Consider the following 17,037-nt stretch of genomic DNA (forward strand, 5'->3'; position numbering starts at 1 on the left):
GCAGCCAATGGGAGATTTGCCATTGACTTCAGTGGGAGTACGACTGGGGCCTTCTACAGGAGGTGCCAGAAAAACCAACATAAAAAAGCCAAGTTTACATTTTTTTTTTAAACACAATTATATGCAGCACTCTTATAGTTTGAACTATGGTTCATTCTGCAACAACATGAGTCAAAAAATAAGGCCATAAAATGAAATGTTTATTACAGACACACATATATATTTATATGAAAATGATGTATTTGTATAGTGTATTTCTCAGATACAATAACTGTAGTATTTATTACTACATTAAAAAACAATCTGGGTAACACCAATGGGCCAAATTTACTTTCTTTCTCTTCAAATGAATTGTGCCAGCTCACTGCACTGATGAATTTGACAACGGCTTTTTCTCCGTTGATGCCTGTCCTAAATCAAACAGTACCTATTGAATACCAGACTTGTTACACTGTTAGAAACTAATATTTCCATTCATTTTTATTTTACAGTAAATGGTGTTTAATTTATTGCTTCTAATGACCAAAAGGTACTTTTTAAAAGATAGCATAGATGTTGATAGCACATTTCATATACCATAACATGGATTTAGCAACACTGAGGTTGGCGTGATTATTAGGTTACAGTTTCTCTTTGTTTTGCTGTTTGTATTTTGAATTTGCTTCGCAGAATGCACATGCAACTTATGGATTAAACTCCGTCAAAAGTGATATGTCAAAAATATTTAGGAAAAACTTACTGTTTTCTTTTGTTTTACTGAAGTCAGGCATGTGTGGCATGCAGTAGATTGCAAGGAAAAACAAAAGGATGTCCATTTCCAAAGGATTTATAATCTTCATGCGCATGTAAAACCTCTGTTACAAAAATCATTAACATTTGTTAAAAGTGTGCCTTTTTGTTTTTTTATACAAGTGTACATGCAATAATCTGTCATAGCTAAAACTATTTACAAAATTTCATACAATACCTCTTAAGTGAATAATACATGAAAGGCCAATGTTTAACACTGTACAAGATTACAAATAAATAAGGCATTATAATACAGTTTTATCACAAATTAAAAAGTGTTGGTTGTCACTGCAATACAAAACTGTAACTTGAAAGAACATTATGGCTAAATAGTCCTCCTGACTGGACAGAACATGTACAGAATTTGGACTTGCTGATGGTAGAGTAAATGCTTAACTTGTGCTACAAGCAGATAATCAAATGAATTAAAATTATTCATATTGACCACTTACTACTAGATTCAGTTCCTCAGTTTTGAAATGGAACAGGACAAACACACACAGATGTTTCCCAAGTACTTTCTTTGCCTTATAGTTACAATATAAAACCAACATAAAAAGAGACATTTAAGTCTGTAATCCACTCTGTTACACTGTTGTAAATAAGGAGCAACTTTGATGGCGATACTGGAGAGTTACCTTAGTGTAACCAAAAGCACAATCTGGCACGCACTGGGCCAAGTACTAAACTCCTTCTACACCCCATACATTCATTGATTTCCATAGAACTTTTGGGTGCATAAAGAATGCAGGTTCAGGCCTGATAAGCTGAAAGTTCAGGCTCTCCCAAAATCTCACCTAAAGGGAGCAGAGCTAAGTATTACAAGAGTGTGCTTGTGTTTCAGGTGGTGGTAATGGAATGTCAATACTCACAGGTAAGAACATCTACAGAGAAACAATGCACTTTACCTGTTGGGTAAAATTGCTTTTTAATCGATCCATGTGTTAAATATTTGGAAATATCTAGCCAGTAATTCAGCTGAATGCCAGTTTGTAATCATGGTAGTATAAAAAAACCCCAACATTTAAACACAAATGTAACATGGGAATATTTTGAAATTAGTTCCCAAGAGAGAAGGAGGTTTGAAGATCTCTGATGCTTATTTGCTTATGTAAAGAATGAAAGACTTTAAAATTATTACTATTATCTTAAGAGAAAACATGCAAACTGATGTGAAATATTGTGCTTGCAATTCACAGACATTAAAGACATCTTGCCAAAACTGGCACCAGTTTATTGTTGGGCTCCTCCCAGTTAAGTGTTCAAGCCAACACTACACAAGAATAAATGTAAACTTAGGACACTATTCTGCCCATGATGTGTCCATGTAACTTCCCTTAATTAAAATGGGAACTACATATATATATCAATGGCAGCACTGACCCCTCAATGGGGCTAAAGCAAGATCCAGTGCAAAACATGAATTGAAAAAATAATAAAACTAATATAGGTGAAATGCACTCTGATCCAAAGCCCACTGAAATCAGTGGGAAGCTTTATATTTACTTCCATGGCCTTTGGATCAGGCCAATTATTATCTTCAGACGGTTGCCGCAAAGCAACGCAAGGACATTTCTCAAATTTGTCAAGAATCATATGCTTTTGTGGGCTGAGCACAGTTATTACCTCTGTTATCTTTCCTGCATAAAGCTTGCTAAAGGCATACATGGGAATGTAAAAGGGTGGAGAGACTACAGAAATATGTCATTTAAAAGAGGATACAGAAATGTACACAGAGAAATGAAATTGGGAAAGTCAGACAAATAGGAAACGAGAGCAGAAAGGCAAAAATACACTTTTACTCTAACATTATTAGAATGGGCACCTAGTAGTGCGTGCTGTAATGGCTGCAAAACAGGTAACTTTGTTTTAATTTTTAAACCATCTGTTTTTTTCATTGGGAAGATGCAGCCATCACAATGTAAACAGACGTACTGCTGCCTTGTTAAACCAGCGTTGCAGAATTGCCCCCAACTACAGCAACAGCAAAGGGAGGAATTCGCTCTTCCTCACTCTATCACCTCAGTGACATTAGATGCCAAGGCAATTTCCCCTTAATATTTCCTGTTTTTAAAAATCCTAGACAATTATTTAGATTGTAAGATCTTGGGGCCAGGGACCGGCTTATTGTTCTATTTGTACAGCACCGAGTCCTGGTCTGTGACTGGAGCGCCTGGCGCTACAGTAATTTTACTACTAATAGTAATTGTAAATGCAAAAAAAATGGTTTTAATTGGACATAACTGTAACTGTAGCAGGAATGAATGACCCTACACTCTACGGTTTAACTCACAGAGTCAGTAAGTGCATAACTTAACCAATGGTATTGCACCTACACAGAATTTTCCATTTTGGTTAAATATCTAGCTTAACATAGGTTGCTTTGCTTCATAAAATACATATTATAAAACATACAGGATATGCAAAGTGACCAGGTTCTCATAGCTCTTGGAACCTCATCCTTTGAATTTCCTGACAACTTTTTATTTCAACAATACAATCTCAATGTTGCATTAATACAGTTTGCTTCAATTTAAATTATGCAATTTTTTGTTCTTGCTAATGTGTGTGATCTGTTTACCTAGAGGACCCTCATCACCATAGTATTTGAATTAGTGATTTTATTCCCAGCAACACCTTTGTGAGGCAGGGAACTATTATTATCCCCAATCTCAAGACGGAAATACACAGAGATGAAGTGACTAGACCAAAGTCACACAGGAAATCTGTGGCAGAGCCTGGAATTGAATCAGATCAATCTAGTTCAGTGCTTTAACCGCAAATCTAGCCTTTCAATCTCTGTACTGACACACTGAAAATCGCTACAGAACTGAATAAAATAACTTCTATAAATCCATGATACACAATATAGCATTGATTTGGCTACCTGGAGAGCTGAAAACAAACTTCATCATGTTTACTCCCACGCTCTGCAACTGTTGGGACAACATTTGTCCATAAAGAGACCCCATTAAAAAACCCTTTAAAATAAGAACAAAAGAGCTATAGTGGGCAGGCCCAATATCCTGTCTCCAAGAGTGGTCCATGGCAGAGGTTAAGGGGGAGTATACAGAAAGGGAAATTGTGGAGTGATCCACCCATCGTCCACTGCCAGCTTCTGGCAGTCAGAGCTTTAGGGTTGGCGTTCCTGACCATCCAGGCTAATGGCCATTGATAGACCTATCCTCCCTGAAGTTACTCCATTACTTTTTTCACCCAGTTATGCTTTTGGACATCATAACATCCCAGGGCAATGAGTTCCACAGATTAGTTGTGCAATGTGTGGAAAAACTGCTTTCTTTTCTTTGCATTAAACCTGCTGCCTACTAATTTTATCAGGTGACTCCTGGTGTTTGTTTTTTTCCGCAATATTCATGATTTTATAGACTTCTGTCATATCCCCACTTAGTCATTTCTCTTCTAAGATGAACAGCCCCAATCTTTTTAGTTTTTTCTCATATGGAAGCCGTTAATCTTTGTTGCCCTTCTCTGAAACCTTTTCCAGTTCCACTATATCCTTTTTGAGATGGGGTGACTAGAACTGGACACAATATTCAAGGTGTGGGCGTACTATGGTTTTATATAATGACATTATGATATTTTCTGTGTTATTTTTTAACCCCTTCCTAATAGTTCCTAGGATATAGTTAGCCTTTTGGACCGCTGCTGCACACTGAGCAGGAGTTTTCAGAGAACTATCCAAAGCAACTCTGAGATCTTTCTTGGGTGGTAACAGCTAATTTAGAACCCATCATTATATATGTGCAGCTGGGATTATTTTTCCCAAGGTGCATTCTTTTGCACTTAGCAACACTAAATTTAATCTGCCATTTTGTTGCTCAGTCACCCAGCTTTGGGAGATCCCTTTGTAACTCCTCAATCTGCTTTGGACTTAACTATCTTGAATAATTTTGTGTCATCTGCAAACTGTGACACTTCATTATTCACCCCCTTTTCCAGATCATTAATGAATATGTTGAACAGCACAGGTCCTAGTACAGATGGCTGGGGGACCCCGCTGTTCATCTCGCTCCATTGTGAAAACTCACTATTTATTCCTACCCTTTGTTTCCTATCTTGCAAACAGTTACTGGTCCTTGAGAGGACCTTCCCTCTTATCCCATGGTTCCTTAGTTTCCTTAAGAGCCTATGGTGAGGGACCTTGTCAAAGGCTTTCTGAAAATCCACATACACAATATTGACTGGATCACTCTTATCCACATGCTTATTGACTCTCTCAATAAATTCTAATAGATTGGTGAGGCATGATTTCCCTTTACAAAAGCCATGTTGACTCTTCCCCAACAAATTGTGTTTTTCTATGTGTTTTTGTTCTTTACTACAGTTTCTACCAATTTGCCTGGTACTGAAGTTAGGCTCACTGGCCTGTAATTGCCAGAATCTCCTCTCAAGTCCTCTTTAAAAATTGGCATTAGATTAGCTACCTTCCAATCATCTGGTACAGAGTGATTTCAGTGATGGGTTACATACAACAGTTAGTAGCTCTGCAATTTCATATTTGAGTTCCTTCAGAACTCTTGGGTGAATGCAATAATCATTGCAAGCACACTGGCATATGGATGGGCAGTTTACAAAAGAAGTGGCCTATAGAACTTGACTGGGTGTATGCCGTAAGGTGTTCGGATACCACAGTAATGGGTGTGGTATAAGATGATAGACAAATTTATCGATGACATCCATGAGATCATGAGAGCAGCTGAAAAATGTTCCCTTTTATGCAAATTAAGAGTAGCCCTCAAACTCTGGGGAAGTTTACCAACGTGATCACCATTTGGAGAAAGTTTGATGTGCTTGCCTTTCAGAGTCCTATCTTCAAAAATAGGTATATACTTTCTGTAATCGTGTAACTAAGAACAAGAAGCCTGGTGTTGAATCAGGATATATAATAAAACAGTGGCATCAAATTAAAAAAAATGTTGGCAAATGTACAAATATAACAATACCAACAGCACATTTGTAACTGATACTGAACGGTTCAAACAGGCCTAAATCTTCACTGAGCAAGAAAATCTGTGCTTTCAGTGAAAGTCTGCTACTGCAAAAAGAGAGTGTCCCACTGTTCTCTACCTTCAATACAATTGGCAATGTGCATAAAACAGGAAAGACTGTTCTATATTTCATAAGCATATTGCTGTGCTTGCAGGATGGCACCTCTGTCTCATACCAAGCCAAAATGTCCTACAGAAAGACAGTATTTTAGCAACCTTCTTTGTCAATGGAAAGAACATTTATTAGTATCTGATCAAATTCCTAAGCCCTGTCTCTTGTCTAGCTCATAGCATTGTGTTGTAATTGTAACTGGAAAGCATTCAAAGCTACTGAACATGCAAATAAAACTTTAAAAGATACCTCCGTTTGGCAGTTGGCTTTAATTCAACCTTCATTTACCAATCGCTGACGAATTCTTCTTTCCTTATTTCAAGCAGTGGAACAAGGTTTCCATAACTCTTGCTATAGCCCCAAATAATTTTCAATCATCTCACCCTCCTTTCCTAATAGCAGCTTTACTAACCTCAGACCCAACAACACTGGATATGGTGGTAAAAGAAATCTATCCCTTATGCCATTGAAGGTGGATGTGTACATAAATACATATACATACATATATATATATATATATATACACACACATATATATATATATATATTATCTATCTCTATATAGGAGTGTTTGTACATGTGCATATATAGATTTAAAATATATATATATACACACACACAAATACAGTGTCATGTGTACACTTTTTTCAATTATAGCATTTATCCTTTAAAAATGCCAAGAAAATATTCCATATTTCCAAAAAATTGGGTTTAGACTTTTCCTAACAGAATTGCTAGCCCTTATTTGTTCCATTCCAAGAGTTCGTTTATGCAGTTCCCAAGTTCTCTTTGGTTGGGTTGTAGTGATCCTTGGTTGATGCCATGGCCTATGATCCTTGACCTCCTGGTGAAAATTCAGACAACCTCTGCTCTCTGAGTTCACTGCAAATGCCGTAACCAAATTTTCTCTGCTCTATACTTCTTTCACAGCTGGCACAGAAGGAAGGTAATGTAATGTTTGATTTGTGTGGGTTGTTGATGCTTGAAGTGCTCCAAGCCCAGCTTTTACAGTAAAGCTGGCGACTGAGGACACTGATGGACAACTGGTGCCCAGTTTGGTTTGAATGTTTGTTCTCCCGTTGGAGTACATTTTCCGCTCTAAGTTTAAAGACCGTGGTTGTGAATTATTTCCATTGGCCTTTCCTTCAAGAAAATAGGTCAACATTTCGCCTTTTCCCTTTACACTGACTTTACCTCGGCACACAAACTCGTAACTGCACCTCTTTAATATCCGCTGAACTTCTTCTGTCACCTGTGGGTAAGAAGAGCCAGTATTATATTTTACCATTCCTATCAATTAGCTAGGGTTAATCCTAGAGTAAGAAAGCAGAATTATACTTCTCTATGGCACTTTCTTTAACTGGGATGAAAGATGCCCCATGGAATGAATGAATAACTATTGGTTTTGGTTTTCCCTGGTATGTGCTTTGCTGGCAATAATTATAATAATTAATAATGAGATGGGCCCTAAGGAGAAAATTTCCGATCTAGAACTGAAGGACTCCAAAGTTCTGCGGCGTTCAGATCTGGAGTTTGGTTCTACTCATTAGAAACATAGGGCCTAATCTCTGGTGGTGTAAGCTAGTACTGCTTCATTGAAGCTAGTTTACAGCAACAGAGATTTTAACCAAATGTGAAGTTCAGATACAGGCTTCCCCAAAGTTCAGTCCATGCTGGGAGCTGGAGCTTTGTTTCAGGACAATCTCAAAGATTAATAATATTTTACAAGAGTGTGGCGCCTTTCATCCAGAAAGATTCTACAATCTATACAAGATGTGACTGAATGTAATCTGATATAGGTCCTTATCCTGTAGTCCTTACTCAGGCAAAATTCCCAGAGTGAAGTGGAAGTTTGGGGATGACTGGCCTGTGTAAAGACTGCAGATTCAGGCCTATAATCCAATGGAGTGCAGTACGGCAGGAATTTGAAGGTGAAACCTCTCTTTGTGGTTTGTTGATCCTTTGATTTCACCACTTCAAAGCAGTGGAACAGATAACAGAAGAATAACTACACAGCAGGCACCTGAATCACCTTGGGGATGTTGCTGCCTTCATAAGAAACGTGAAGAGATGAGGCTGAGCTTTCTAAGCAGCCTTGAAAATGTAATCATAGGATTGTTAATAAACAGGAACTTCAAACTGATAAAGAGTGATTGGAATATACTCACCTGAATTTTACCCTGCACTCCAGTACTATCCATTCTGCTGGCAACATTCACAGTGTTACCCCAGATATCGTATTGTGGTCTTCTGGCCCCAATAACTCCTGCCACTACAGGCCCAACATTAATACCTAAAATCAGAACAATGGCTTTTATTTCGTTTTTGCTGCTTCAAGTGCTGTGACATAGATCTAAGAGAAACAGTTGCTCTTTCCACCTGTTTCGCCATAAATGACTTCAGTGTTTTTACCTGTCATAGTACACAATAGCATCCTCTTATATTAGAGCTTTTCAACACCCAGGATCCCGAAGAGTGTTAGAAATTGACCTATACAGGCACACAGAGCACACCTGAAATGTAACGTTAATTTTACTCAAATTTAAAAAAAACCTGTTCTAATCTCATGAGGGAAATTCTCAATTTCAATCTTCTGGCAGGGAGGAGGAGAAGGAGAGGAAGAATCACTTCCGGCATAAAATGTGTCCAGCTGTTTAGTAGCACAGAGGAAGTTTCTACAGGTCATGGCAAGAGATTATTGACCCTTGATTACTTCTTATGGGCTCTGTTGTGCTTTTTAAGAGACAGCCTCCTAAGCGGGAGTGCACCGACCCTGCACTGCCATTGGGCTGGGAAACATCAGGAGTTGGGGCAAGGGAAAGCAGGTCACATGAGAAATTCTTATACCAGCACCAGACTAGGGATATATTCTGCATGCACACAGGCTTCTCTGGGAGCACTATCGGGGAGAAGCACTCAGAACTGGCACATATATTTCCTTTTTGGAGGCACAATATTAGCTCCTAGGCCCTATGCTGATTTCACCAGTTAGTGTGGAATTGAGGAGCAGCATGACCCTACCCCCTTTTGCGGTGTCTTGCACAGTTGCTGGTTCTAATGGTCTTAGCCCCCGTGCCAAGACGAGAATTGTGGCTTCCCCATGAGAAGTTGCACAAGTTAAGTGGGGAGAGGGATCCTGGTGCTCTGTCTGCCCCTTGCACACTTGTGCATGGCCAGCCACAGTGTGGTCTTCTAAGAACACTTTGGAGGAAGGCATTGTACCAGTGATGGAGGAAAGCTTTCAGTTGCTGGATGATGGGGGAGTTCAGGACTGTAGCATGACTCGCCTCTCCTCACTATTGATATCATGGTCTATGACCACTTTCACCACTTGGCTGCTAGTTTATCTGCTCCACTTTGAGCCCACAACTGATCCGCTCCAGTTTGAGTGCACAACTCAACCAATGGGCTGGGAAACAAAAGGGGGTGAGGGTGGGGGAAGCATGTCAAATTAGAGGATTTCACTGAGATGAGAACAGCCTTGGAGTTACCGTTGGGGAAGGGCTGGAAGGAGAGATGGCACTGAAGCAACGAAGGCTGCAGAAGGGAACTGGCTTTCAGGGGTGAGGATCACAGCGCAATCCTTCACGTGGAGGAGAGCATGTGTGTGTGTGGCACAAGAGGGCTAAAGGAGGGAGCGGGAGGGGTTGATTTGTTGGAGGAAGCAGAAGCTGCAGCAACTAGGAGAGGAAATGAGCTAAATGCAAGAATCCTTTTGATAACATGAGAAAGGTCTCAAAGATTCCAAAGCATTGTACAATCTATATCTGCACACAAAACGTACGCACACCAGTGAAGTACTGCTGGCTCTGGAGTGGAATGCTGCAGCAGTTTAACAATGCACAGCAATATTAGAGAACAGAGTATGACAGGGAATGAAAGCGAACCATATGCAATTGAAACTCCAAAAGAATTTTAGCTAAGCATCACATAACTAACCAAACTGGAATTGGTCCTGAACATAAGGACTAGCACCCTTAAGCTTGATGCCTTCATTCTCACCTTCTGCATGTGTAACTCCCCTTAAATTAATGGCACTTGTGCAAACATGCTGATGATAAAATGGCCATTGATCTAGACTCTTCCGGCTCCAAGTTTCACTCAAGAGCATGAATATGAGCTATTTTCATTCAAAGATATAGGCAATTCTCTACTACTGAACCTCTTCAGATAAAATGGGGAAGGCAGCCAACAGCAATGCTACATTTTATAGGCTAACTCTAGAAACAGAACTTACCAACTCGGAGGACAAAGTCGTTGTAAGACTGATAGTTGATTTCATCAAGAACGTCAAACATCTCTATTGCAAAATCTGCCAGTGTACTCAAGTGGGAATAAATTGATTTTTTAGCCTAGATACAAAATAACATTTTACATTACATTTACACAGTAGTTTGAGCCAGATAAAACACTGCCATACCCCTTCATTCTCAACTGCATCTAAACTGTTTTGCTAAACGTGAAATGGAACTTTCAATTGTGTTTCGAATATTTGCATTATTTTCTCCAATGCTGAATTGTTTTTGTTTCTCTTTTTGACTTCTGGGAGTCATGGGGACAAATCAGGAGATTCAGACACAGACACTCAATGGGAAAAAGGGATCACAACAACAACTCAGATGTGGCCAAAGCCTAAGGTTATATGAAGCTCCTCCTTCTACATTACATTAATTGAAAATCTTTGTCTATTTATTATGGATTAGCATTGCAGCTCTGGCACATGACTTACCAAGAATTTACTACCATCTTAAACTTCAAGACAGAGCTGTCGTTACTTTTGACCATAATCTTTTCTGTCTGAAACTCAAATGCTCTGGATTCCTGCCTTCCTCAGGTGTTTTTGAGAGGAGCAACAGATGAGTAAACAACAGGAAAGCAAAATTACTATGGGAAAAATTGTTTCTGCTGCTGGGCAACAACTATTTGTTCAGCGTTGTAAGCATTGCTTTCTGTGGTAACTGATAACTATATGGGTTCTGAGGGCTTCATGCTGCTCCTGTTGACAACATTCCTGTTGACCTGAGTGGTGCAGGACTGGACTCAATCCTGTGAAGAATGGAGAAGACTTATCTCCCTTGCTTTCAGTAGGTGGTGAAGGCTGGTCGTACCCTTCAAGGTCTAGGTCCTTTGTAGAGATTAAATCTGAATTATGTCAAGATTAAATATGAATAGGTAGAACAGATTTTCAAAGTGAAAAACGTGGAACAACTTTAGAGGGTGGGAGAGAGGGGGAGGGGCCAGTGCAGGGGGATGATTTTGGTGGGGTGGCAGGAAGGCTTGCACAGGAAGGCTTTGGTAGCTGGGATGGGATGAATCGTGGTAGGCGAGCAGGCAGCTCACTGGGTGGGCTCATGATGGTGAGTATGTGACATGTCTAGCTGGGGGAAGTCCAGAGTGGTCCCCAGAGAGATGCGTTGTATTGCTGCTCTGTTGTCCAGCATTATTCTGATTGGGTGCCCCTTGATGTGTGGTGAGAACTATTAGTGAGCATAACAAACTGCTCTGAGCTTCAGTATGTTGACATGGAGGCTCACCTCCTGAGGGGTCCATTTGCCCTGTGCTGTCAGTTTCTGGAACTGTGTGCTCCAATCTATCAGGGAGCATCTGTGATGATAATCCTTGTGGGAGGAAGCTGTAGAAAGTGAACTCCCACAAACCCATTTTGTGGGTCCTTCCACCAATTTAGTGAAGCGAGGACTTTCTGAGCAATGGACACCTGCTTGGATAGACTGTGATTGTTGGGGGTGTAGATGGTTTTCAACCATGCTTGAAGACAGTGGTTTGTGAACATTGTTGAATTGTGAAAACAAGGTTGGACATTGTGGCGAATCTGTCCTTGAGGAAGTACACTCTGGTAGACAGAGTCCAGTGTGGCCCTGATGAAATCTATATATTGTGTGGGTGTTAGAATAGGCTTTTCCACATTGAGACAAAAAGAAAAGGAGTACTTGTGGCACCTTAGAGACTAACCAATTTATTTGAGCATGAGCTTTTGTGAGCTACATTCTTTTTGCGAATACAGACTAACATGGCTGTTACTCTGAAACCTGTCATTATGCAAGGCACATTGAGACAGAAGCCCAGAGAGTGAAACAGAGAAAGGGCCTTGCTGATTGCTGTCTGTGCTTCAATAAGTAAACAACCTTTCAGAGGCCAATTTTCCAGGTAGGGGAAGATGATTATGCCCATCTGGTGAAGATAAGCTGCTATGGCTGACAGAACTTTGGTAAGAACCCTTTGGGCAATGGAAAGGCCTGAGGATAAGACACAATACTGGCAATGATCCCAGCCTACCACAACATGCAGGGATTGTTTGAGGGATGAATGACAACATGAAAATAGGTTTCAGAGTAGCAGCCGGGTTAGTCTGTATTCGCAAAAAGAAAAGGACTTGTGGCACCAAATTTGTTAGTCTCTAAGGTGCCACAAGTACTCCTAACATGAAAATAAGCATCCTGAAGGTCAAGGGAAACAGACCAATCTCCCAGACCTAGGGAGGGAATTATCGTTGCTATGGTTACCATTCTGAACTGTTGGGAGTGGGCAAAAGTGTTTAAAATCCTCATGTCCAGAATTACCCTACACTTTTTTTGGGGGTCGCGGGGGGGAATGAGAAAGTACCAGGAAGAAAAGCTTTTCCCAACCAAGTTTGGTGGAACAGATTCGATTATCCCAAGAGCTAGCAGGGATTATACCTTCTGCGTTAAGAGGTCTTTGTAAAATGGGTTCCTGAAGAGGGAGGGAGGAGGTATGGGGGGTGGTCGGGAGCTGAACTGGATGGAAAAGCCTGTAGAAATCACTCCTAGGATCCCGTTTGTGACACTGGCAGACCAGCTGCCAGCTCACGCCAAGGTGCCTAGGTCCTGGAATACTGACAAATGGATAGCTGGAAACCAATCTGGCTCACCTGTGTGTTAGCAGCGTTAAAATAGATATTAGAGTTATAAGAATATGGTTAGTGTTTAGACTTTATGAAATGCTTGTAGGATGCTAAATGTATTAATCTCACTTATAATATCTGTATTTCATGTTACAAGGTAATATTTAAGTGTTTGCTCTGCAACTATAAAAATGTTTGCTAAGGGCTTGGCTACACTTGCAAGTTACAGCGCATTAAAGCAGCCCCGGGTGCCCTAACTTCCAATGTGTCCACACTGGCAAGGCACATAGAGGGTCTGGACTTGCAGCTGGAGCGCTCCTGGTAATCCACCTCCATGAGAAGCATAAAGCTTGCTGTGCCCCGGCATCAGTGTGAACGAGGTGTTGCATTACTGTGCTGTGACTGGCCTCTGGAAACGTCCCATAATCCCCTGAATTCAAGTGGCCACTCTTGTCATTGTTTTGCAATTGGCTACAGAAATTCGGATATGCCCTTTCAAAGCTTCGTTTCTGACAGCCGGCATGCTTATCTGCTGCGGGACAAAGCAAGCCATTAGTGTGGAATGCTGCTGTTATGAGTGTGGGTGTGTGGGGGTGAAGGGGGAGTCTGCTGCTGTTTGAACTTACAAGACAGCATGCTGACATGCTCTGAGACCCTCAAAAACCCACTCTCTCTCCCCCACATACACACAACACACTCCCCCTCACACTCGCCCTTCCCCCCCAATTTGAAAAGCAAGTTGCAGCCGCTTGCACACTGGGATAGCTACCACAATGCATTGCTCTTTGTGAAGTTGCAATAGCTGCTAATGTAGCCACACCACTGTGCTTGCAGCTGACAGTGTAAACACATGGCACCGTTTTCCCTGGTGCGGTCTCCAAAGGCTGGTTTAACTCTCAGCGCTCTACATCTGCAAGTGTAGCCATGCCCTAAGACTGAAAACCCCACAGTCAGGAGACAAGCATTACCAAGTGTGAAATACTAATTTACCACAAGAGAAGTCATCTCCTCCCCATCAAAAGACGGCCTATAGGCACCAGACAAGCCATTGTGGAACATCAGTGGACAAAAGACTTTATTGTTTGCTTCCCCTATGCCCATGAAGAGGGTATATACACAAGCCCTTGACCCATCACAGCTTGAATGCTGGGGGAAGGGAATAAAAATCCCCGTTAAAGAGAAACTATCATCACTATGCTTCTTGGGATTTGGAGAAGGCAATATTTCTAAGCATAAGCAAGGGATTCCCAAGCTGCTTAGTTTGGGTTATCCCTAAAGGACATACAGAGCTTGCATAGATAGCAGCTACTATCACCTTTTGAAACCTAAGACTAACTCATTTATACGCATATGTTTACCTGCTTTAACCTTGTAAATAGCCCTTATTTCTTTTCTTGGTTAATTAGTTAGTTTATTACAAGACTGTCTACAAGGTCTGTGTTTGATGAAAGATCAGGGGTGCAATTGGCCTGGGGTGAGTGACTGGTACTTTAGGACTGTGCGTAACCTGAATATTGTTGTGATTTTTGGTATAAGGGACCATTTATCACACAGGTAAGCCTGTCTAGGTGGCAAGACAGACTGGAGTGCCCAAGGGAACTGTCTGTGACTCCCTGGTAAGGCTTTTATAGTGTTTGTGGAGTTCACACTTGGTACTTGGTTGACGAAATCTAATGACAGAACACCCAAACTATCTGGGGTTTGTGCCTTCTTCTTGACAGTCTGCCCAGAGCTTGGCTCCCATGTTTGTGAGCCTCTCCAGACTGCTTGACACCATCTCTCTGAGGTGATGAGCTCCCAGGAAGTTAAGAAATGGGAGAGAGGATCCTCATAAAGATGGGGGTGGAGGGGATAGGTACAACATAGGATCTGGGGTAAAAAGTTTAGTGACCCTTAACCAATGGGTCAAAATGGGCATTTCAAGGCTGTTGCTGACTAAGAGGTTGCTGTAGAAGAGCCAACTTTCTTAGTAAATCTGGGTGACTTGGACCCTGTGATCTCAGAGAGTGCTCCATAGGCAGGAATTTAACTCTGACCTCCCTCCGTTTTTTAGATCTGCTTTAAAATCCTAAGCAGATCTTATATTTGGAGGGGATGTGAGTCTCTCTGTTGAATGTCTGTTGCTGGTAGGGTTTGAGGCCTGGGGTCTTAGGCAGAACCCGAACTTGAGGAAAAAAATACAAAGTCCAAGATGGGCAAACAAGGACAGAGGCGGAAAACGCCGCTCAAAGCACAAACTCCGCTAAATAACAGAACAAATAAAGAAAAAGTAACTAAAGACTAAGAGAAAAGCTAAATAAAGTGAGGTATAGCCAGGCACATAGCTGGCTAATGGATACCGGGATGCTCTGTCTGAAGCTGCAGGCGGTTGAGAAGGAACTAGAGTGGCAGTGAGTCTGCCCCTCCCTATATTCCCACAGTATCAGGGCACAAGGGTGTCTAGAGCGCAGGCATGGATCTACAGGTGCTCCTGGTGAAAATCTCTGATTAAGAGTGAATGGGCACATGCACATCATTAAACATGGAGTAACCATAGGGACACTACTCAAAGAAGAACAAAAAGGATTGAGACATCTAGCTACTCGATCTATGGGTTCATCAGATAGTCAAATGTCTAACACCTCTCATTTAGAATTATCTGCACCCACAATTATGTGACCACAATCTATTTTAGGCACAAACCCAGAAGTGCAAAATTAAAGCTTGGGTCAGATTTTCTGTTGCAGTTGAGATCTACTTGGCACACAGGAGATGGGTAAATGTCAGGGAGCCTGATTCTGTGCCTGGTTCCACCTTGGGCCCCGGGTAGGAGAGCTTCCTAGAGGCTGCACTAATTTACATCAGCTGGCAATGATCCTTTGGGACCATATACTAAATGGGGTTGCTCTGGCTGTGTTCCTTCCACATCTCTAGTACTATGTGAAATGAGAGGAACAGGAGGGACACAAAAGGCTGGCTACACCTATGCCTGATGAGGACTTCTTCATACCAGGAAATCTCCAGAAGGTGAGTTCCTACTCTCAGGGAGTTCCTACTCTCTTTGTATCATGTTGTACCACATGAACAACACAAAGGGAGCAGAGCAGAACTGAAAATCTATGTATTCTAAAATTGTCTAAAATTTTGGCCTTTGCGGTCTCTGTTTTCATGGCAAAATAATTAGGATATTTTTGTAAGAGAATTTCTATATGATTTTAACCATTGTGCCTGGCTATACCTCACTTTATTTAGCATTTCTCTTAGTCTTTAGTTACTTTTTCTTTATTTGTTCTGTTATTTAGCAGAGTTTGTGCTTTCGGCAGTGTTTTCCACCTCTGTCCTTGTTTGCCCATCTTGGGCTTTGTATTTTTTTCCTCAAGTTCAGGTTCTGCCTAAGACCCCAGGCTTCAAATCTCTACTATAACATTTGAGTGAATATTTTCAGTACTGGACTAATTCAAATGACTCCTCTGCTAGCAAATATACAATACATGAGATAAACATATTTAGCTTTTGAAACATACACTGCTGGAGTTACCCAATAACACACTTGTTTTTGGGATTCTAGTTCAAAGAGCATTTATACCAGACATATTGGTATGCCGTTGCTTGTTTGCCTGAGATCACACTGATACAAAATTCAAGTGATCAATTTTTGCCTGTCTCAGGACCCCAATTAGAGTCAACAATTTTACCACACACAAGTATTTTAAAAATACATCTCTGTAGGTTTGGATTTACGTTCGTTTAACAGTAGCGCAGAAATGAAGAGAATTAGGAATGGCAAAAAAAAGCATCAATCAGAGGCATCCTACAATCACACAATATTTATTATCTGGGATATATTCCAAACTGATCCCAATAGTTGATTCAGCTGTAGCCTTGTTTTTTATTTATTTAACGAGGTTAATTGTCTCCTTGAAAAGTTCATGGCTCATTCTAGCCCAGGGGTTCTCAAACTGGGGGTCAGGAACCCTCAGGGGGTTCTGAGGTTATTACATGGGGGGGGGGTCACGAGCTGTCAGCCTCCACCCCAAACCCCACTTTTCCTCCAGCATTTATAATGGTGTTAAATATATAAAAATGTGTTTTTAATTTATAAGGTGGGGTTACACTCAGAGGCTTGCTCTGTGAAAGGCGTCACCAGTACAAAAGTTTGAGAACCACTGTTCTAGCCCTTTTGCCCTCCAGTGCACTGTTATTCTGCAATTCTATTTCAGCTCACTCAAGGGTGCCTCTGTGATTCATGGACATGGACATCAGATCAG

At 41.0% G+C, this 17,037-nt stretch overlaps 1 protein-coding gene across 1 annotated transcript in view; it reads right to left on the reverse strand.

Annotated features, from left to right (window-relative positions):
• Nucleotides 1–6,823: 6,823 nt before the first annotated feature.
• ADCY1 (adenylate cyclase 1) overlaps nt 6,824–17,037 on the reverse strand; it is a 217,517-nt gene continuing 207,303 nt past the window's right edge. The window contains exons 18-20 of the mRNA XM_077809215.1: nt 10,148–10,262; nt 8,079–8,203; nt 6,824–7,162 (exon numbers count right to left, since the gene is read on the reverse strand). Of these exons, the coding sequence (XP_077665341.1) occupies nt 6,824–7,162; nt 8,079–8,203; nt 10,148–10,262 (579 nt within the window). The remainder of the gene's footprint in view (nt 7,163–8,078; nt 8,204–10,147; nt 10,263–17,037) is intronic.

This window comes from Eretmochelys imbricata, chromosome 2 (assembly GCF_965152235.1).
Source record: "Eretmochelys imbricata isolate rEreImb1 chromosome 2, rEreImb1.hap1, whole genome shotgun sequence".
NCBI lineage: Eukaryota > Metazoa > Chordata > Testudines > Cheloniidae > Eretmochelys > Eretmochelys imbricata.